At 62.3% G+C, this 19,578-nt stretch overlaps 2 protein-coding genes and 1 long non-coding RNA gene across 13 annotated transcripts in view; 1 reads left to right on the forward strand and 2 right to left on the reverse strand.

The window, feature by feature from the left end:
* The window catches only part of LOC131488392 (uncharacterized), a 32,452-nt gene extending 29,083 nt beyond the window's left edge, over positions 1–3,369 (reverse strand). For both annotated transcript variants that reach the window (XR_009250192.1, XR_009250191.1), the window contains exons 1-2: positions 2,954–3,369; positions 150–2,249 (exon numbers count right to left, since the gene is read on the reverse strand). This is a non-coding gene — a long non-coding RNA (uncharacterized LOC131488392). The remainder of the gene's footprint in view (positions 1–149; positions 2,250–2,953) is intronic.
* RNH1 (ribonuclease/angiogenin inhibitor 1) lies at positions 1–10,916 on the forward strand. 9 transcript variants are annotated; one of them, XM_058690162.1, is made up of 10 exons: positions 1–108; positions 5,899–6,004; positions 6,871–7,041; positions 7,494–7,664; positions 8,174–8,344; positions 8,420–8,590; positions 8,715–8,885; positions 9,137–9,307; positions 10,443–10,613; positions 10,708–10,916. In XM_058690162.1, the coding sequence occupies exons 2-10, from the start codon at positions 5,919–5,921 to the stop codon at positions 10,793–10,795; spliced, it is 1,371 nt and encodes a 456-aa protein (XP_058546145.1). In that variant the 5' UTR covers positions 1–108; positions 5,899–5,918; the 3' UTR covers positions 10,796–10,916. The 9 variants fall into 9 exon arrangements, with proteins under 9 accessions (XP_058546145.1, XP_058546150.1, XP_058546142.1 ...); XM_058690167.1 differs by having other exon boundaries at positions 28–108; positions 5,902–6,004; XM_058690159.1 differs by lacking the exon at positions 1–108 and adding an exon at positions 3,554–3,664.
* PTDSS2 (phosphatidylserine synthase 2) overlaps positions 10,878–19,578 on the reverse strand; it is a 23,724-nt gene continuing 15,023 nt past the window's right edge. The window contains exons 4-12 of one of the 2 annotated variants that reach the window (XM_058690157.1): positions 16,058–16,125; positions 14,102–14,236; positions 13,617–13,667; positions 13,214–13,327; positions 13,006–13,124; positions 12,654–12,768; positions 12,435–12,580; positions 12,157–12,342; positions 10,878–11,999 (exon numbers count right to left, since the gene is read on the reverse strand). In XM_058690157.1, the coding sequence (XP_058546140.1) occupies positions 11,840–11,999; positions 12,157–12,342; positions 12,435–12,580; positions 12,654–12,768; positions 13,006–13,124; positions 13,214–13,327; positions 13,617–13,667; positions 14,102–14,236; positions 16,058–16,125 (1,094 nt within the window). In that variant the 3' untranslated portion in view covers positions 10,878–11,839. The remainder of the gene's footprint in view (positions 12,000–12,156; positions 12,343–12,434; positions 12,581–12,653; positions 12,769–13,005; positions 13,125–13,213; positions 13,328–13,616; positions 13,668–14,101; positions 14,237–16,057; positions 16,126–19,578) is intronic. The other variant, XM_058690158.1, reaches the window with a different exon arrangement.

Consider the following 19,578-nt stretch of genomic DNA (forward strand, 5'->3'; position numbering starts at 1 on the left):
CGCCTAGACCCCGCCCCACCATCGGTCCCGACGCGGCAGCTACGCGGCGCCCCGGCCAGGCCCCCCCCACCGTCGGAAGTGGGCCGCCTCCCAGTCCGTCGTCTGGAGGTCAGTCACTGCAAGGGTCCGCGCCCGGGGTCAGCTCTTACCAGCGCCGGCCTTGGGTCGACTGTGGATTCGCGCCGGGCCCTGCTGCGGCCGTGCTGCCCGGGAGAGACGTGCGCTATTGAAGCGACACTGGGGGGCTGGGTGCTGGAGCCGGGGGTGCTGGGGGCGGGGACGGGGTCGTGGGGGGAGCCGTCTGGACTGGGGGTCGGGGCGGGGCCCCGCGGGCGTCCGCGCGTCCCGATGACGTCAGGGCATCCGTGTGCGCCCTCCGCGCGTGCGCCCTTGCCGCCGGCCCACTTCCCGGGGCACGCTGGGAGTCCCTGCTCTGGGGCGATGGGTGTGCGCTTGTGCTGTCGGAGTCTTGGTAGTTCTGTCCTTTCCTTGTTGGGGTCCGACTTGATCTCTGGTCTTTTGGCGCCCAGCAAGCTACACAAGCGGGGACTGGCTCAGCCGACATTTTCCCCGGAGTAACCCTGGACCTTGTTCCCCAAAGAACCGCCCCTCCAAGGAGGACGGCGCTGGCAGAGGGGAGTTGCCCGGGTCACCCCCACAGGATACTGGGCCTGGCCATCTCCCCGCCCGGCAACTCTGCCCGTGTCAAGTCACCCGAGAACCCTGGGGAGAGCTGTTTGGAAGGCTCACGTGGGGAAGACAAAACGTAAATGGGACGGCACCTCGGAGGGGTCAGGGTTGTCAGAGGATTGGCTGAAATTTAAAAAGGGCGTCCAGGCACTTTGCATTATTGGGCTGGCATCATTGGCACTCGGGTGTGGAGACTTGCGAGTGTGGGGAAAGCCAGTGGACTTCTGCAGCGTTTCAGGTCGCCAGGTGGGCAGTGTGTTGGAAGGACCTCACGACCAGGCAAGCCACCCTCTTGGATGGTGTGCCAAGAAGGTAACCAGGTAGGAAAATATGCTGCAAAGCCTGAAAAACCTGAAAACAGTCAGTGTCAGCCTGTAGATACTGATTGAGCGAACTGGATACATTCAGTTGCACAATGTGGTCATTAAAAGATTGTATTACATACTGATTAGTGTACCTGTATGTTTGCGTATACAGGGTATACACAAGTACTCTTAAAAATACAGCAGCTCCATAATGCTTTAATTTCCTACTGCTGCTGTAACACATTGCCGCAGATTTATTTTACAGCTCTTAAGATTGGAAGTGGGAAATGGGCCCTAGGGGTCAAATCGAACTATCCACCGGCCTGGTTCCTTCCAGAGGGTTGCAGGGGAGAATCTGCTTCTTGGCCTTTTCCAGCTTCTAGAGGCTGCCTTCTTCCCTCTTCAAAACACAGCCACTCCAACCTCTGCTTCCATTGTCACATCCCTGATTTTTACCCTTTTGCGTCCCTCTTATACAGACCCTCATGATTACTTTGGGCCTATCCAAGTAATGCAGGACAGTCTCTCCATCTCAAAACCTTTAACTCAGTCACATCTGCAAAGACCCCTTTGCCACATAAGGTAGGGATCAGGACATGGTCATCTTTGGTTATTATCCTGCCTACCATTACTAATATCTCGTTTTTTGTTAAGAATATGTGTGTCGTGCATTCAGAGAAGTAGGAGCGTATCCAGAGATGTCAGAGCCTTTGTGTCTGGAAGGCGGCATATTAGGGCTTTTCATTTTCTTATCTGTATCTTCTGGTTTTTCTACAAAGACCACATACCGCTCCTGTGACAAAAATCGTTTTATAGCAAAGGAAACCATCAACAAAATGAGAGGACAAACTACTGATTGGGAGAAGATATTTGCAAATGATATATCTGATAAGGGGTTAATATCCAAAAAAACATAAAGAACTCTTACAACACAACACCAAAAAACAAAAAACCCAAAACAATCTGGTTAAAAATGAGCAGAGGACCTGAACAGACATTTCTCCTAAGAAGACACCAGCTATCCAGCAGACACATGAAAAGCACTCACCATCACTCGTCAGGGAAACGCAAATCAAAACCACAACGAGATGCCACCTCACGCCTGTCAGAACGGGTAAGATTTATTGGTGAGGATGTGGGGAAAAGGGAACACTCACACACCGTGGGTGGGGATGTAACTGGAGAACAGTAGGGAGGTTCCTCAGAGAGTTAAAAATACCAAATGATCCTTTAATTTCATTTCTGGGTATTTGCCTGAAGAAAACAAACAAAACCCTGTGGAAGTTGGCTGGAACACTGTTGCACCCAGAGGCCCCTCCACTCTCAACCGCCCGCAGCCTTCAGAAGCTTCTGCAAGAAACTCAGAAACCCAGTTCCCAGCTCCACTCTCACCTCCCTGCATCGAGGTGGAAGAGAGCTGCTCTGCTGCCTTCGCTTGATGACAACCTGACAACTTGCACCTGCTCTGGGGGTGGGGGTGGGGGGCTCTGCTTTGGCCCACCTCTGCGAATCCGCTTGGGACCCCTGGTGCCCCACAGTGGTGGCCCTGACCCCCTTGTCTGTTGGTGCCCAGCAAGCTGCCCAAGGAAGGACTGGCCCAGGCAAATATTCTCGCCAAATTGAATAACCCTTCGCCTTATTCCCCTCAAAGGACAGACTCCCCACCTCCCAGGCCCCTCATCCCCTACCCATACTGTGCTGTCCCCTGGTGGCCACAGAGTTCATGCTAGGTCTGCAGTGGGCACTCTCCAATGTTTGCGCAACTGAACACTCCAACCCGTCTCCCTCCGGCCTGCCGCAGCCTCTGGGCCTCAGCCTCAAGAGACCTGCTCTCGCTGGGGAAGTGACCTCCGTCCTGCCCCTCCAGCACTCACTCCTGACTCGCTTTTATCCTGCATCATCCACCCTCCTCCCCACCTTTGCACTTTCCACATTCTAAATGCTATGAATTTACTCACACTGGACTGCGAGCTCCATGAGGCCTGAGACGTTGCTCTGCTTGGCCTGCAGCCCGAGCGCCCACCATAGCGCCTGGCACTCAGTAGGTGGTCGGTAAGCAGTGGTCGAAGTGACGGATGCCAGTGGGATGAGAACGCACCCATCATTCCTGATCTAACGAGCGTACAGGTCCGTGAGGGACGCCCTTGAACAGATCACCGCAGCGCGTCCAAGCGGGAGAGCTGACACACGAGCTCCAGGCGCGCGCGCCCCAGGAGGTGGCCTACGCGGGCCGAGAGCAAGGCGTAAAGCGCCGCCCCCCGGGCTTTTTGAAACACAGTGTGCCTTGTTCCGCGTGTCTGAAAACCTTAACAAGGTCCTCCTGAAGACCTTTCCCCGTCAGTGATGGTTCTCACGGGCAGAGTCGGGGTGCTGTAGAGAAGCCCTGACGGTCGGGCCTCCCCTTCTTTGGAATGCAAGTGCCCGAGTTAGGTTTTGCCTGCGGAGCACCCGCTCCCCAAACGGCTCTCGCCTAGAAACGCTGCCCGCGAGGGATGGAGGGCGGGCCCCCGTCTGGGGCTAGGGTGCCCTGGGAGACGAGGCGGGGTGGCGGGGGGGCGGCGCGCGGGTGAGTCGCGCCGCTCGGGCTGCGGCCCAGGACGTGGCCCCACCCCCAGGGCAGGGCCCGGACCACGCCCCAGGCCCCCGCGGAAGCAGCGGCTCGGCCCGAGGTGAGCTGCGCGGCGAGCGGGCCGGGGGCGGGAGCGGGGGCTGGGGCGACCCGCGTCCGGACCCTCCGCTGGGCCCCTCGCGCGCTAGCCCCGAGAGGCCGCCGCTCCGCAGAGCAATCCCGCGCGGGCCCCGGACACATTCGCGGCCTCCGGCGTGCGGGGAGGGCGGCGGCCGCGGCCCTGGGAGGCCTCTTGCGGACCCCGGCTCACCCCTGGGCGCCCCCCGCGCCTCGCGCAGGTAACCGCGCGGTGCGGGGCCGCCGGGCTTGGGGCTCAGTGGGCCTGGGACGCGCTTCAGCCTTCCGGTGCGGTTCGGGTGGGCTCAGGCGGGGGACGCAACCCCCCGGCTCCTGTCCTCCGGGCACGGCCCTGCGCAGCGGCCATTTGTCACACGCGAAAGCACTAAGTGCCCTCTTGGGACCCTAGGGAGCAGCCGAGCTGGTGGGGGTCCTGATTCCGGGAGAAGCAGGGAGATACGGCGTCTTTGCGGGCATTACAGGTTTTCCTGGGGTTCTCAAAGGGATCCGTGGCCCACAGAGGTTAAGAAGTGTCCTCCTAGCGCCACAGCCCAACCAAGGGGTTCTCCCAGGGTCTGGTCAAGCCCTGGGAGGGTGTTGGGGGGGGGGGGGGGACTCAGCTGCTCGCTTCGGGTTTCCTTGTCCTGCACTGCAGATCACCTCGGGAGAGCCCAGGCCCTGGATGTCAGACAGGATTCGGAGAGAGGGTCCCTCTGAAGCCCCGCCTCCCACTCCCTTTCTCCCGTGATGACTAAGGATTCTGGATTCAGGGTTTACTGACCACACCCTGGGACCCGCGGGGGCGGGGCCGCTTTGCTCGCGCGGCCTGGGCAGCGGGCTGGGCGAGCTCTGGGTTCCTCCTTTGGACGGTTGTGGGAGCCAGCTTCCTCCGCGGGCTCATCCGCCAGGACATGCACACGTAAACCTTGCCTGCTGGTTGGCGGGAGCCTTTACCTGGTCCGCGCCTCCCAGGGACTTTGGCCCTGAACCTGCCGGGGTTGGGAGGGGGACTCCTGCCTTCAGCCAGGGACACGAATGAGGCAGTTTTTGCAGTAAGTTGGGGTGTCGTGGCACCAGGAGCCTTACATGGGGTTGAGTCATCCTGTTTGTCCTGACCTTTCTGGAAGGCAGCAGGAATTCATTGTTTCCAGGTGTGGGTCCTTCCTGGGCTTTCTGTTGCATTCGAGTGAAACCCAGCTCCCTTCCCTGCCTCCACCCCAGCAGGATGCCCTTGCTCTCGCCTGCCAGCGGCCCCCCTGCCACAGTCAGTGCTCCCCTAAAGCTCCAGCAGGCAGTTAATCGTTTACTCAAGCTCTGTGCTGTCCCTGGTGAGCTGCTCCCATGCCAGACTGCTTTGCCAAAGTCCTGCCTGATGGCCTGATTTCTCCGTGGCCCTGGGTTGACCCAGGGTGGGGCTGAGGATGTGCCCCGGCCTGTTTGGAGTCTTCAGCCCCCAGAAAGGGACTGTGGACATGGGCACCAGAGTGACCACCCATGAGTGCACCACCCAGAGTGCGGGCCAGTGGGCCTGGGGTCCCACCTCCCACCTACTCAGCCCTTTCCAGGGCATCTGGGGCTGATACCCCTCGGAGAACTGTTAGCTGAGCACAGGCAGCTCAGGCCCAGGGTCCTGGAATGCCAGGGTGGGGCTTCTCTAGCCTTCTCTAGCCAGGTGGGGCTGTGGCACTGCCTGCCCAGCCAGTGCAGCCCTCTGGTTCTAAGAGGGGAGAAGCTGGCTGAGCTGGCAGGCAGAGTGTCCATGGCACTGCACGGATCGCTGGTCCCTGTACTCCACCTGCTGGGGTCCTTAAACTGTGGCGTCACCCAGGCAAGTGAGAAGCAGGGGCTGCCGATGGCCAGCGCAGGTCCTGGCCCGGCTGGGCAGGAGGGGCCCATAAAGGCTGAGCGTGGGAGGCTGAGAGGTGAGGCCCCACAGCATTGTCCCCAAGCTCTGCGGTGGCCTTTGTCAGGGGAGCCCAGCAGGTGCAGCCTCCCCCCGCCCACCCCCGATCTTGCTCCTGGAGGCTGTGGTGTATAAGGGTGCTGAAGAAAGGAAATAAAGCTGGTGCTCACTGGCCAAGGGAGGGGCCGTGGCTTCTGAACCATCAGCCCCCACTTGGGGGTCCTATTAGGGCTTTTTGTCCCTCTGCGGGGTCCCTGGCCCATCAGGCGTTGAGGGAGTCTGGCTACAGTGTTCTCCGTCCACCTTCTGTCTAGAAGACACTTCACCTCGAACCATGAATCTCGACATCCAGTGTCAGCAGCTGAGTGACGCCCGGTGGACGGAGCTCCTGCCTCTGATCCAGCAGTACCAGGTGGTCAGGTAGGTGCACACGGAGGCGGCAGGCGGGCCCCCACCCCCGGCCGGCCGCTCTGCTGCCTTCCCCAGCACCACAGTGGGCGGGGCTTCTGATGCACAGTGCACATTTTACATGGTCCCTCTGTCCCTTCTTGTCCTCGGCCACCCGACTCTTGAGCCTGCTCAGGCTCTGGGAAGTCTTTCTGACTTCCCGTCAGGGCTGAGTCACAAGTTTTTCACGAGAATATGCAGAAATGCTGTTGTGTCTGTGGGGTATGTTGTATCCTACCGACTGCCATGGCACCCAACAGTCACCTCTGGTCACCGTGACCACCTGTGAGGGCGGCGTCTGCCAGCTGTCCCCACTACAGAGTTCCTGTTTCCTCTTTGTAATTGGTAAATATCTTGGGTGAGATACGCAGAGACTGCTAACATCCTGCTTCTGCTCAGACTTTCGCCTCCTGATTTTGTCATCCGTCGGTGGATCTTGCCAGAACAGTTATTACTGGGCCTTTGTCTAATGGGGATTTTTAATCCCCTCATTCTGTTCACATTTATCAGCTGTCATTCTCCTGTGAGCGACAGCTGGTTTTCCTCCCACCAGTGTTCAGTTCTCACTGGTCGGGGTGGCCCCTGCCGTTCGTGCCCGTCCTGGCGAGCCCCTCCGGTTGGCTGGCCCCTCCGAGGTGCTGTGCCCTTTCTGTGGCACTTCTCAGAGCTGCCGCCTGGTGCCGGTCTGGTGTTTCCCGGGAGGCAGACGAGAGCTCTCACGTGCCGACTGTGCCCCCGCAGTGCGGTGTGGAGGGTGTGGGGGCCCAGACGTCACCTGTGTATGTGCTGGTGTCTTCGGCGGAAGCTTCGTGAGGTGACCCGTACGCTCCCGTCCACAGGCTGGATGACTGTGGCCTCACGGAGGTGCGGTGCAAGGACATCTGCTCTGCCCTCCAGGCCAACCCCTCGCTGACCGAGCTGAGCCTTTGCACGAATGAGCTGCACGATGCCGGGGTGCGGCTGGTGCTCCAGGGCCTGCAGAGCCCCAGCTGCAGGATCCAGAAGCTCAGGTGAGCCTGTATGATCCACACGGCCCAGGTGCTTGCCCCACCCCGAGCTCAGGTGTGGATCTACTGGGTCAGCCTGGGGAAGGGGGGCAGGAGGCAGCAGGTCCTGGAGGGTGGGGGCTCCTCCCGCCTTGTCTCAGGCCCCTGTCCCCCTGTGGGGTCTGTTCACGCCACGGCCCTGCCTGCTGTTCCTGGGCTCGCAACCCAGTGTCCTCTAGGCCCCGAGGTGCATCCCCTCCTGCCCTCTATTCCTTTGCCTGGAGACCCCAGAGGAGGTGGCGGCCCTCTTGCAAGGCCAGGCCCAGGGCTCTCCCAAGCGAGGGGGCCGGGGTGGGGGAGAGGTGCTGGTGCTGTGTCTGCTTCACCCCGGCTCCTGAGGACAGAGGGGCACTTTCCCTGGGGGCCATGGCCTGGCTGGCGGGGACCCTGCTGATGGCTGGCTGGGTGTGCTCCAGCCTCCGGAACTGCTGCCTGACGAACACCGGCTGCGAGGTCCTGCCCGACACGCTGCGCTCCCTGCCTACCCTGCGCGAGCTGCAGCTCAGCGACAACCCGCTGGGGGACGCGGGCCTGCAGCTGCTCTGCAAAGGACTCCTGGACCCCCAGTGCCACCTGGAGAAGCTTCAGTGAGTGTGGGGCCTGCCACCCAGGCCGCCCCCAGCCCTACACTTCCGGGTCACTGTGGTTTTGGCTGAGGACTGCCCTGGGCAAGCCCTTGCCTCGGCGTGTTGGCTGCAGGGAGCTTTGAAGAGGGAGCTCTGGGGGACCTGCCGATGGTCCTTGTGTGTGATGCTGGGGCTGTGGTCCAAAAGCTAAAAGGTGGCCTGTAGCCCCACATCACGTGTGGGGCGGCCTGGCCACCAGAAGTGTGCTGATGGGCTCAGCGATGGAGGAAGACAGGCAGACCCAGATCGGGAGACTGGCATCTTTCTCCCGGGTCCAGTGACCCCCCAAGCTCAGGGTGGGGCTCGTGGTTGGCGGCCGGCTTCCAAGCGGCCCTGAGCGCCCACCGTGCAAGGAGATGGCCCCTTAGCCCAGCAGCCCTCTAGTCTCATGCGCCCTGCAGCCCGGGGCGGGAGAGGAGACCCGGACCGAGCTCCCTTGGCCAGAGTTCCCAACACCCACCTGTCCCCAGGCTGGAGTACTGCAACCTGACGGCCGCCAGCTGTGAGCCCCTGGCCGCAGTGCTCAGGGCCTGGAGGCACGTCAAGGAGCTTGTGGTAAGCAACAACGACATCGGCGAGGCTGGCGTGCAGGTGCTGTGTCGGGGCCTGGTGGACTCTGCCTGCCAGCTGGAGACGCTCAAGTAAGTGTGGGGTCTGGCGGGGGGGGACGGGACCACGGGGGCTTCCCAGTTCTGCCGGCCCCCCTGTGCCCCCAGACTGGAGAACTGCGGCCTCACGCCGGCCAGCTGTAAGGACCTGTGCGGTGTCGTGGCCTCCAAGGCCTCGCTGCAGGAGCTGGACCTGGGTGACAACAAGCTGGGTGACCAGGGCATCGCCACACTGTGCCCCGCGCTGCTGCACCCCAGCTCCCGGCTCAGGGTCCTGTGGTGAGTTTGCGCCCGCCCTGCTTCCTCAGAGAGCCATGGCCCCAGCGGGCAGGTGGGGAGTATCTGAGAAGATTGGCTGTGTGTCCCCTGGGGGCCCTGCAGTGATGCGGCCCCGGCTCTGCAGGCTCTGGGACTGTGACATCACCACCACGGGCTGCAGAGACCTGTGCCAAGTGCTCAGGGCCAAGGAGAGCCTGAAGGAGCTGAGCCTGGCAGGCAATGCGCTGGGGGACGAGGGTGCCCGGCTGCTGTGCGAGAGCCTGCTGGAGCCTGGATGCCAGCTGCAGTCCCTGTGGTGAGCGCAGCCCGATGGCAGCCGGGGGATGGTGGGCCTGTGAGGAGCGTGGCGCCTGGGGACACCTCAGGGATGACGGTGGTGCTGGTGCCCCGGGGCCCAGGCCCCAGGTCAGCTTCTGCGCCTGCAGGCGGGGGAGGCGTGCGGGAGGGGGTGCCGTGTGTCCCTGGAGGGCGGGCGTTGAGGGGCTCGGGGCCTCCGCACCCCGGAGGTGTGGGCGTGGCCAGGCCCTAGTGCTGTTTCTCTCCCAGGGTGAAGTCCTGTGGCCTCACGGCCGCGTGCTGCCCCCACATCAGCGCGATGCTGACCCACAACAAGCACCTCGTGGAGCTGCAGATGAGTGACAACAAGCTGGGCGACTCCGGCGTCCAGGAGCTGTGCCAGGGCCTGAGCCAGCCTAGCGCCACGCTGCGGGTGCTCTGGTGAGCGAGCACGGGCGTGCCTGGCACGTCTCAGTCTGATGGGTCCAAGTCCGGGGTCCCGCGCATCCCCCTGGGGCCCCTCCCTACTCCTGACGGCCACGTCTGGCAACTCCCGGAACCCGCGGGCTCCCAAAGGCCTGGCAGCACCTGCTTTGTGCGCTGGGACCCCTGGCCCCTGCCCTGCACGGCTGTGTTCCGGGGTCCTGGTTCCTTTGTTGTGCTGGACGCCTGCCTGTGCTCCAGTGTCGAGCCTTTGAGGATTTTCCCAATCTTGTTTCTTCCTTCCTGGAGCTCTCAGGAACCCACCCACTGCTGGGTCTCACCGACCGCCCTGTAGCCCGACACCCCGTTGTTTCTGTTCTCTCTTTTGGCCCGTCAGCCGTTTGCTTCTGGTGTCGCAGGTTTTGGCTTTGTTGGCGGCCTCTGGATCTCTGCTTCTCACTGTGGCTTCTGGGGATGCCTGGCCATGCTGGGCGGGACACAGGTGAAGGGTGTGGCTGAAGAAGCCCTGGACAGCTGGCCCTGCGGGCTGAGCCCGACAGGGTCCCCTGCTTTTCTATCCAGAGGGCCTGGTCTGCTGCCAGCTCCTTGGGGTGCTCTGGGGGCAGGTGGGGCAGGGGGCGTGGCTTGGGTCCACAGCTCCACCCCCCACCTAGGTGTCCTTGCTCTGGAGGCTGGAAGCCTCTGTGTACTTTGTGCCTCCGGCCACCCTCCTCCCTCCCACCTTTGGCCTCTGGGTGCCTCCTTGGCAGCCCAGCCAGGCTCCAGCACCTGGCGGTGAGCAAGCAAGCAGCTGTAGGAGGCCCTCTGGTGACCCGAGTTGGCCCCGGGGAGGTTGTGGCCAGGGTGTGCCAGCCTCAGGTCCGTCTGACCGCTCAGCCTGGAGGGCAGCTGTGTGCACCTTCTTTCCCTCTCTGGTTGGGGTGTCTGCCTGGGGCTGGCCACTGGGCCAGAGACAGACGTGCTCCTGAGTTCGAGGTTTGGGGAACGGCTACGACCCTGAGGTCTCGGCGCACGGTGTGCACGCACACGTGCCTCAGGGCTCCATGAATATTGCGGTGCGTGGACAGCCCTGCCAGCACCCTGTTCTGTGGTGGATCCTCTTGTCGTGACCTGTGCCCTGCTGTCTGCCCAGGCTGGGGGACTGCGACGTGGCCAACGGCGGCTGTAACAGCCTGGCCTCGCTCCTGGTGGTCAACCGCAGCCTGCGGGAGCTGGACCTCAGCAACAACTGCATGGACGACCGGGGCATCCTTCGGCTGATGGAGAGCCTGGAGCGGCCTGACTGTGCGCTGGAGCAGCTGGTGTGAGTGGGGCGTGGTGGGGGGAAGCTGGAGGGGGGGCGGGAGCTGGGGGATGGCCCGCGAGGCCATGACCCAGCCTCCTCCGTGCGCACGCAGCCTGTATGACATCTACTGGACGCAGCAGACCGAGGACCTCCTTCAGGCCCTGGGAGAACGCAAGCCAGGCCTGCGGATTATCTCCTGAGAGGCCTCCTGCCCCCCCCCCCCCCTCCGGACCTCCTGGCTGAGAATGAAGAGAAGTGTTCAAATCGATGGACTTCTGTGGGAAAGTTTCAGACACTTTTATTAAAGCACTTTTTTTGGCAGGAGGAGTGCTTGTCCTTCTTGTGGGGTCTCCACCAGGCACGGTGTCAGTGTCGCAAGTGTAACGCTTCTGTTAGGGCTCCCCCACTGGGTTCGTGCAGCGGCCCATCACCCCCACTGGAAGCAGCTCCGGGGCGGCCCATCTGCACACCTGCCCCCGTCCCCCCAGCCCTCTGGGCAGCACCAGCACTGGGCACACGATGCACAGGGCCCACAGGGCCGGGAGCTGGTAAGGACCTGCTTTACTTGTTCTGTTAGCTCTCGAAGACCCTCCTCCCAACCTCAGGCCCAGGGCCTTTGAGTTTCTGACTCCACGTCCCTCAAGGAGCCAATCCGGTGACCTCCGGCCCCATTCACACCCCCAGGTTTGCTGGGTCAGATGAAGCCTCCCCAGGAAGTGGCTCAGGGCTGCCTGCTTAGACCTGCCCCTTCTCAGCTGTCTCAGGGTATCACTGGATGGTCATCCTTCACATGTGCCGTCGAGGGGCTAATGGGGGTCCAGTGAGGTGCAGTCAGGGCTTCAGAGTGGCTGGGGGCTCAGGGAGCAGAGGAAGTCACCGTGATGCCTCTGCTGGGCCTGAGCCGTCCGTCTGGGTGCTGAGGGCTCGCTGTGGCCCAGAGGCCGGCGGGCTGACTGTGCAGAAAGGGGAGGGGACCAGCTGCCCGGAGCAAGCCCAGCCACACGGGTCAGGCTGAGAGGAGCCCCAGGAGCAGATGTGCACGGACGCGCGCGCGCGCGCGCGCGCGCGCACACACACACACACACACACACACACACACACACACACACGCATCTGGGTCAGGGGCCACCTGCACCCCACAGAGCCCAGCTGTGTGCATGGGAGAAAGGGGAAATAAAACCACAAGGGCTGAGGCCTGTCGGAAGGTTCCAGCAGGCCCGGGCTCTGGGCAGTCGTGAGGTGCATCAGTCTGGGGCTGGCACCCCCTCCCTCTCAGGCTCCGCAGGCCCTGGGGGGTCTTCCGGCCCAGGCAGGTGTCCATCCATGTCGCCCCCGGCTCTGCCCTGGTCCCCCCGGCTCTGCTGCTTCTGCCGTCGAGTCTCCTTGTACCTCAGGGTGATGTCCCTGGGGCCGGTGGGGGCCGAGTCACCACCGGCCGACCCCTGGCAGTCCCCTCACAGGGACGCCCCCACCCAGCTGCAGGCAGGGGCCGCGGGACGCAGACACCAGCCGAACACGGCCCCCGAGCTGGTGTCGAGGCCACCGGGAGCACGGCACTCACCGCAAGAAGAAGCGCCAGATGGTCCAGGTGAGCACGAGCACGGAGCCGAGCGTCCAGCCCTGGGAGATGTAGAAGGGCAGCGACAGCGTGAGCGTATGTGGGTCGTACTTCACCACGATGAGAAGCTCTGTGACCGTGATGGCCGCCACCAGCCAGGCCTGCTGGCCCAGCTTCTTGTGGAGCTTCCTGCGGGGGATGGCACTCGGCTGAGGGCGCTGCGGCTGTGCCCCAGGGGCAGCGACGCCCAGTGTGCCCAGGCCCGCCCCCCCGGCTCTCACGGGTCATCCATGAAGTCGTAGATCTCCCGCATGGCCACGCCGCCCACGTTCACAAAGAAGACCAGCCGCAGGAGGACCAGGTAGTGCTCGGGGGGCATCCACAGCACGAACTTCAGGTAGAACGTGTTTAGCTCTGCCAACAGAAACTGGGGGACAGAGGAGGGTGGGTGGCGAGCCGGGCTGCCCAGCAGGCGCGCACACGAGACTGGCCAGCCTTACCACCAGGATGATGCCGCACACGGCCAGCCAGCGGCGCAGGCTGGAGGCGGGCTTCCACTCGAAGCGGACCCAGCTGTAGGGCGTGAACTGGAAGGCGATTCTCTTCATCTTGCCCCTGGGAGCACAGGTGCCCATCAGCCCGGGGCCCCTCTGCTCCACCCGGCAGCCGCGCCGGGGGCCCGTGATGGGCGGGAGACCCCACTCCCCAGCGCCCTCCCGGGTCACCTAACGGGGCCAGCTCCTGGAGAGCCTCTGAAAAATGCTGGCAGGGGATGAGGAGGACCTGATTAGACAGGCTGGGGTCGGGCTGACATCCCTCCCCCCATGGACCAGGGCAGCTCGAGAGCCGTACTTGTAGGTCGGAATGTTCCAGAGGCCCTGCCACTTGTACGTCTTCAGAGACAGCCACTCAAGAGTCTTCATGCCGCAGTAGATGCCCAGCCCATTGCAAACGAGCACATCCATGATCCACTGGGGGCGGGAGCCAGGGAGGTGGTGGGCGCCTGTGGTCCCCAGTCCCATCCTGCCCTCGACCCCCCAGGGCAGCTGCTGGCACTTACGTGATCCCACCAGCACTCGCTGAAGTTGGGCAGCTGGTGCTCTAGGCTGTACTCGAGGAACTCGAACATCACACTCACGATCGTGCACATCCACCAGTCACGAATCATCAGGGTCTGCAGGCCGCGGCAGAGCGTCAGCCGCTCCAGGGCGACACCCCTGACCCCCTCAGGAGCGGGGCGAGGCACTAGTTGGAGGCCACGACACCAAGGACAAGTGCGGGTTGGGGCAGGACCCAGAGTTGTGCCAACTCTCTGGACAGCTGCCTGGCCTGAGCCATGGCCCCCAGACCCTCGCCCACCACGGTCAACCACTCTGAACGTCAGCCTGTGGCTGGGAAGTGGCTTCAGAGCACAAGGCAGACCTGAAAACGAGGGTGTCCTTCTGACGACGAGGTCACCTTACCTTCAGGTACCAGCCAAGAAAGTGCGCAGGCACAAAGCCGTCCAGCTTGTCCTATGGGGACAGGACACTGGCCTCATGTGTGGCCCAAAGCCACTGGTCCCTCCTTCTCCATGAGCACCTGGGCCCGGTTCCTGCCTCTCTGAGCTGTGCTGACTGGATCCCAGGGACAAAGCTGGGATCCCGCACGCAGGCGCACAGCACGCCCTGACCACAGAGGAGAGCAGGTCTCCAGGCTGAGAGGCAGGGACCTGCCCCACAAGGGGGTTGCACGGACCCTTCGCCAAGTGGGCTAAGCTGAAGGGAGCCCCGGGTCAGGCAGGAGGGAGGTCAGCGCCTGGCAGGGCCCACGCCAACCCCACCCTGTCTGATCTGCAGAACGACCGGGGTTCCAGAAACATGCAGGACAGGTCAGCACCTGGGGAGCTGATTAAGCACGTGACTCCTGGCCCCACCCTGAGCACGGAGCTCCTAGGGCCCGCCTGTACCCAGACGTTGTGGAAGGGGTCACTCTCGTTGTCTGCGTCGTAGATGAGGCAGTTTCCCCCGTAGTCCCTCTCCGGCAGTGGGACTCCCAGCTTGGGGTCCACATACTTCAGAAACTGGCGGCCGTCCTGGACAGTCTGCAAGGCCAGCGCCCCGGTCAGTGAGGCCACATGCTGCTGGTGGCGACGGGAGAGCTCGGCTAAAGTCCCGAAAGCGTGCGTGTGGCCTGGGGTGTGTGGATGACGCCTCTGCCGAGTAGGGACAAACACCCTGCAGTGCAGGGACGGGCAGACGTGGTGGGGGTGGGGAGGCCCCGAGTCCAAGGAGATGCGCCACGCTCCCCACGTGGAGGCTGTGTGGGTGGGGACACAGGTGGGGTCACAGGTCACCGCTCTTGCTACTGCCCCTCTCCACAGGCCCTCCCAGAAGAAACACGACATCAGGTCAGCCTTCCCAGACACGGATATCAACAGCAGCAAACCGCCCTTTCTGGCCTTAGCGCTAAGGAGACTTCTGGGGTCGACGGACGGAAGGCTGCCTGCAGCAGACACAGCCTCACCCCTCCCTCGGGCCCCCTCTGGCCACCAGCCCACAGGGAGTGGCCCCGGGAGGCCTGTGGTCAGGACACCATCCCCTCACTCCTGCCCCAAGTACCAGACGAGGGACGAAGCAGGGCAGAGGATGAGGTCGGGTGACAGACGTCTTCTGGCCTCAGACCCGCATCACATCTGTGCCAGACAGACGCACTGCCTTGTCCTGCAACTCGACCTGTCCCCAGCTTGGGGTCTGTGGAAGTGACCCTCAGACCGTGACATCAGCCACAGGATCGGAGGCTGGGCACTGCTGTATCCAGAGAGCAGGAAGGTCCCGCGGCGCGAGCACCGCACCACGGAGGACACTTGGCTGACCCAGAAATGCAAACAAGGCCAGGAGAGGCGGCCACGGTGAGGGTCCCGACAAGCGCGGGTGCCGCCCAGGGTCTGGTGGCAGGAGCTCTCTCCTGGAGGGAGCCACTGGCCAGTCGTGCCGGGAAGCAGTGCGAGCAGACCTAACACGTGCTTGGGTGCCCGCGGGCCTGTCGCCAGCAGCCCCACTCAGGAAACAGCTCCCGCTCGAGGTCAAGGCCGCCCCGCCCAGCAGGAGATGGCCCATGACCCCCACGACCCCGATGACCCCGACGCCCTCCAAGGGCCCAGGAGGCACAAGCGAGCGCGCCCCCAGGGGGTTCTCACAGGGCAGGACTTGGTGGTGGAGGGAGAGCAGGTCGGCGCTCTGGGGGACACGAGCCACTGTTGTGTCCTAGACATGGGTTTACACATACAGGTGTCAACACTCAGAACCATACACCGCTAAGAGTGAATCTCACCACGTGGCGATAAACCACGAGAGACAGAACTGACGGGAGCTGTGAGCTTGTGAATAAGAAAGTACTTTGTAAACTGAAGGTCACCATCTAGGTGCACGTGGGGTTGAGCAGAAGGAAAAGCTTTAGTAAAGAGACACCAGTGCCAGCAAGTGGGGAGCCACGGTTTACTACGGAGAACGTTCTGGCCTCCCTCCGGACCATCCTGCTGCACAAGGTGCACTCGGAGGGAGAAGCCCCGAGGACTAAACCCCAGGACCAGCTAGTGGGGGTGCCGCCCTCCCCAGGGGTGGGACCCTGCTGCTCGGGGACAGGCAGGCGTCCCACCCGAGCAGACCGTCCCACTGGGCCCCATCCCCGCTCGCCAGCGGGGGCCGTCTGGGCAGGGCCCACACGCGGCTCAGGGCAGAGACCCTGCTGAGACGCGGTGCCCGCAGCCTTCCCAAAGCGGACCCTTCTGGAGGGCCCCCCTCACAGCCTCGCTTCCTGCCAAAGCTCCCGAGGGGCTGGTGGGCAAAGCCTTCTCGGACACCCTTCGCTTACCGGGGCCGCGGCACCGCCCACATCCCCAGATTATCCGAGAAAACCCGCTCACCTGGAAGAGTATGAAGATGAGGAACAGCTCATAGACCACGCTGACGCAGAGCCAGAACCTCCAGTAAGCTACAGAGACACAGAACACAAGCGTCAGGGGCGCCAGCCCCGCCACTGGCCGGCAGCACGCCTGCGCGAGGCCTCACTCAGAAGCGAGCTTGGGCTCTGCCCATGCCTCCGGCCCCGATGCCTCCGGCCAGTGCTCCCAGCTTCCCCGCCCCCCCCCCTCCCCCCCCCCCACCGGGGCCAGAAGCGGGGGCAGCCAGCGCCCTTGCGCGTGTGTACGGGTGAGACCTCTGACCTTTACCGCTGAGGAAACCTGCAGTGGGTTTCTGCCGGATGCCTTTTGGCAAGTTAAGAAAACCTATGAATCCCAGCATGCTAAGTTTTCACCACGAATGCGTAGGAGACTTCGTTTTCCTTCAGCGCTAACGCGGTGAGTTGCACTGACAACGGTCTCCAATGCCAAGCCGGAGGCTAGACCGACCCTGCTTCTGTCGAACTTTCAGGAGACTCCCATCTCCACCCGCACCGCGGGTCCCCGGAATACACACTTCACAGCTGCTGAGGGAGATCTTCAGTGTTCTCACCACAAAAAAGAAACTAATTCTGCGGGGTGATGGGGGCCTGTCAATCACCTGGTCTACCTTAAACCCACACGTTGTTCTGGGCCAATGAAATCTTAATAAAGCAGAGAAAAAAACCACCTGTCCCCCAAATTCCTTTTATCGGCCACCTGGTTTTCATCCCTTGAAAGGGGAGGCTCAGATTTTCACCAGGGGAGGAAAGAGCAGCAGAGGGAAACATCTAAAACCATCGTCTGAGACAAATGACGGGGGAGCACGTGGCTCTTGGCTTCGGCTCAGTTTGCGACCTCAGGGTCCATGAGACCAAGCCCCACAGGGGGGGCTCTGCGCCGGCAGCCTGGAGTCGGCTTGGGATTCTCTCCCTCTGCCCCGCCCCCCCTCACGTGCACGCCCTCTCAAAATAAATTAAAAAAACCACAAATGACAACTTTCACCTTCCAACAATCCTGACAATCCTGTTTAATACCGGCCTAAACTATCTACTTTCCCGTTGCTTATGTCTGCTTAAAGAAACACCACCAGCTTAGTTTTAAAAACGATTTTCCTTGAATAACAACGGTGGTGCTTACAAATGTGGAAGAGACCCTGGCCCCGCTGGCCCTGGGGATCCCAGCCGCCGGCAGGGGGAGGGAGAGCAGCTGGTAAGGAGGCGCTTGTGTGGGGCTCCGGGGCCCAGCCAGCACCCTCGGGCTTGTGAAACCTCCGCTTGCAGCTCACGCAGGCAGGAAGCACAAAGCCCGAAGGACGCTTTGCTCAAGTGCCTCCGGGCGCGGGGTAAACAGTGGACGTGACAAACTAGCCTTGCTGCCGTGGAGTCTGGGAAAAGCCTGGAAAGTTCTCTGGTCAAGGCTGCAGCAGGATCTAAAAGGGCCTGCGGTAAAGCGACTCAGGGTGCTTCCCCGGAGCGCTCGCCCCACAGCCATGCGAGGGCACCTTCCTCACGGGCCCTGTGACACTGAGCTCGTCTGCTCCCCTCCCCCATCAGAGGGCCTCCAGCTGGCCATGCCCCACTGCCCATCCCCCTCCACCTGTAGAACCCCCCAGGGCCCGCCCCGCCCCCAAACACACAGCGGGTGCGCCCCTGGTTTCCCCGAGCACCCGCCCCACCTGCACACCCACTTTCTTCCTGCGCATCAAATCCAGCGGCCCCCGCAGCCCTCACAATATTCTGTTTACTCCAGCTTCCAGAGGGAGCCACGCATGAAAACAGAAATCGTGAAGAGAAGGGTGCCTTTTTCACGGGCCAGTTTCAACTGGAACTGTAGCCAATTCAAGTTTCCCAACAAAGCACCTTGTTTCGGGGCCAGAAAACCCTCCCCACCGTCCCCATGGCGTGCTGCCCAGGATTGAGGGGACCACTTCCCATGTGCTCTGACTTGACAAGTTTGAGGCGTCCTGCCCGCCACGAGGGAGCAGGTGCCCCAGAGCGGGCCTCTGCATTCGGTAAATCACAGACCGGCAGGGAAGCCGCTCACACCCAGCAACCAAACCGAAAGGCAGGCGCAGCAGAGCCCAGCACGCAACATGGGAGCGGGTGACCGGCACCCCAGATTGGACGGGATGCAGGGCCTCCCAGGAGCCCAGAGGCCAAGCAGCTGCCCACCGCTGTCCGATCCCAGGCTGGGCCCAGCGCCCACAAGCGACCTGCTCCGCCCCCCCCTCCGTCTGCTGACTCTCCAGAACTCTTCCCGGCCGATCCAACAGGTACCCGGACTTTTGTCGTGACTTTTGGTGGCTTTTAAATTGTTCTCTCACTCTGGCTAGTTCAGACCCTTCTGAGGCCCAGAAGACTGGGCAGATGGAGAGCCGCGGGGCCAGGCCGTGCAGCTGCGTGCACTCACCACGGCCCCTCCGGCAGGCACCAGGCGTTGTCACCCAGTGTCAGCATCCCAACCAGGAATCGAGGGGGGCAGAGTGGCCGGTGAGACCAGCCAGCGCAGGTTCCCCAGGCAGGTGCCCCTGCACTGCTCGGAGCACCCGGGGACTAGCTCACAGCCACAACGCTCACCGACCCCTTCCCCAGGGCAGTCCGGTCACCTCCAGCACGGCCTAAAATAGTCCCGCCCTTTAAGCTGCTGCTTCTCCTCCCAGGACTTTGTGCCACACGAATGATCGGACACAGGCGATGATACGACTGGTAAACAAACCGGAGTGCGTTCAGATGACCACCAAACGAGCAGCCATTAAATATCTAGTTGTCAAGTAAAAAATTAGTAAGGGGGTCTTTGTGTTTCCCTGAAGTGAGGAACTCTGATATAAAACCACACAGAGTAGGATCCCATGTTTAAATGCTACGTGTGTACCATGTGCAGAAACACACTAAACCTTAACAGTGGCTTCTTCCTGTGAGTGGCTTTTGTTTCTATTTTAAAATACTTTTTGTACTTTCCAAGTATTCTACAATGAGTACACACCCCTATTAAGACAGAAAAGAAACAAAGGTTCTAAGATTAAAAAGGTTACTAAGTTGTAACATTTCAGGAAACCAACCATGCCTTGCCCTTAGAGGCAGCCCCTCAATGAGGCTGGAGCCCTAGACACACTGGGGCTGGGGCAGGGCAGGGGGCAGGACCAGACGTGGGGGGCAGGCGCAGGGCTAGGGAAGAGGACCAGCAGTGGGGGGGGGGGGGGGGGGGGGCAGGGCTAGGGAAGAGGACCAGCAGTGGGGGGGGGGGGGGGGGCAGGGGCAGGGCTAGTGGGCAGGACCAGCAGTGGGGTGGCAGGGGGGCAGGACTAGGGGCAAGCTCAAGCATTGCTCTGCAGCTCCGAGGCCGAGGGGTTGTTGGAACTCCCTCAACTTGGGGGTTGGGGATTAGAGACAGGAGAACTCATTGCAGATGGCACCCAGTGAGCAGGCCAATGGCAGGGCCACCAGCTGAAGCCCATGCCGACCCCGCTGGCCAGTCCTGGGGCACCAAGGTCTGTAGAAGCGGCC

This window comes from Neofelis nebulosa, chromosome 10 (assembly GCF_028018385.1).
Source record: "Neofelis nebulosa isolate mNeoNeb1 chromosome 10, mNeoNeb1.pri, whole genome shotgun sequence".
NCBI classification, from domain to species: Eukaryota; Metazoa; Chordata; class Mammalia; order Carnivora; family Felidae; genus Neofelis; species Neofelis nebulosa.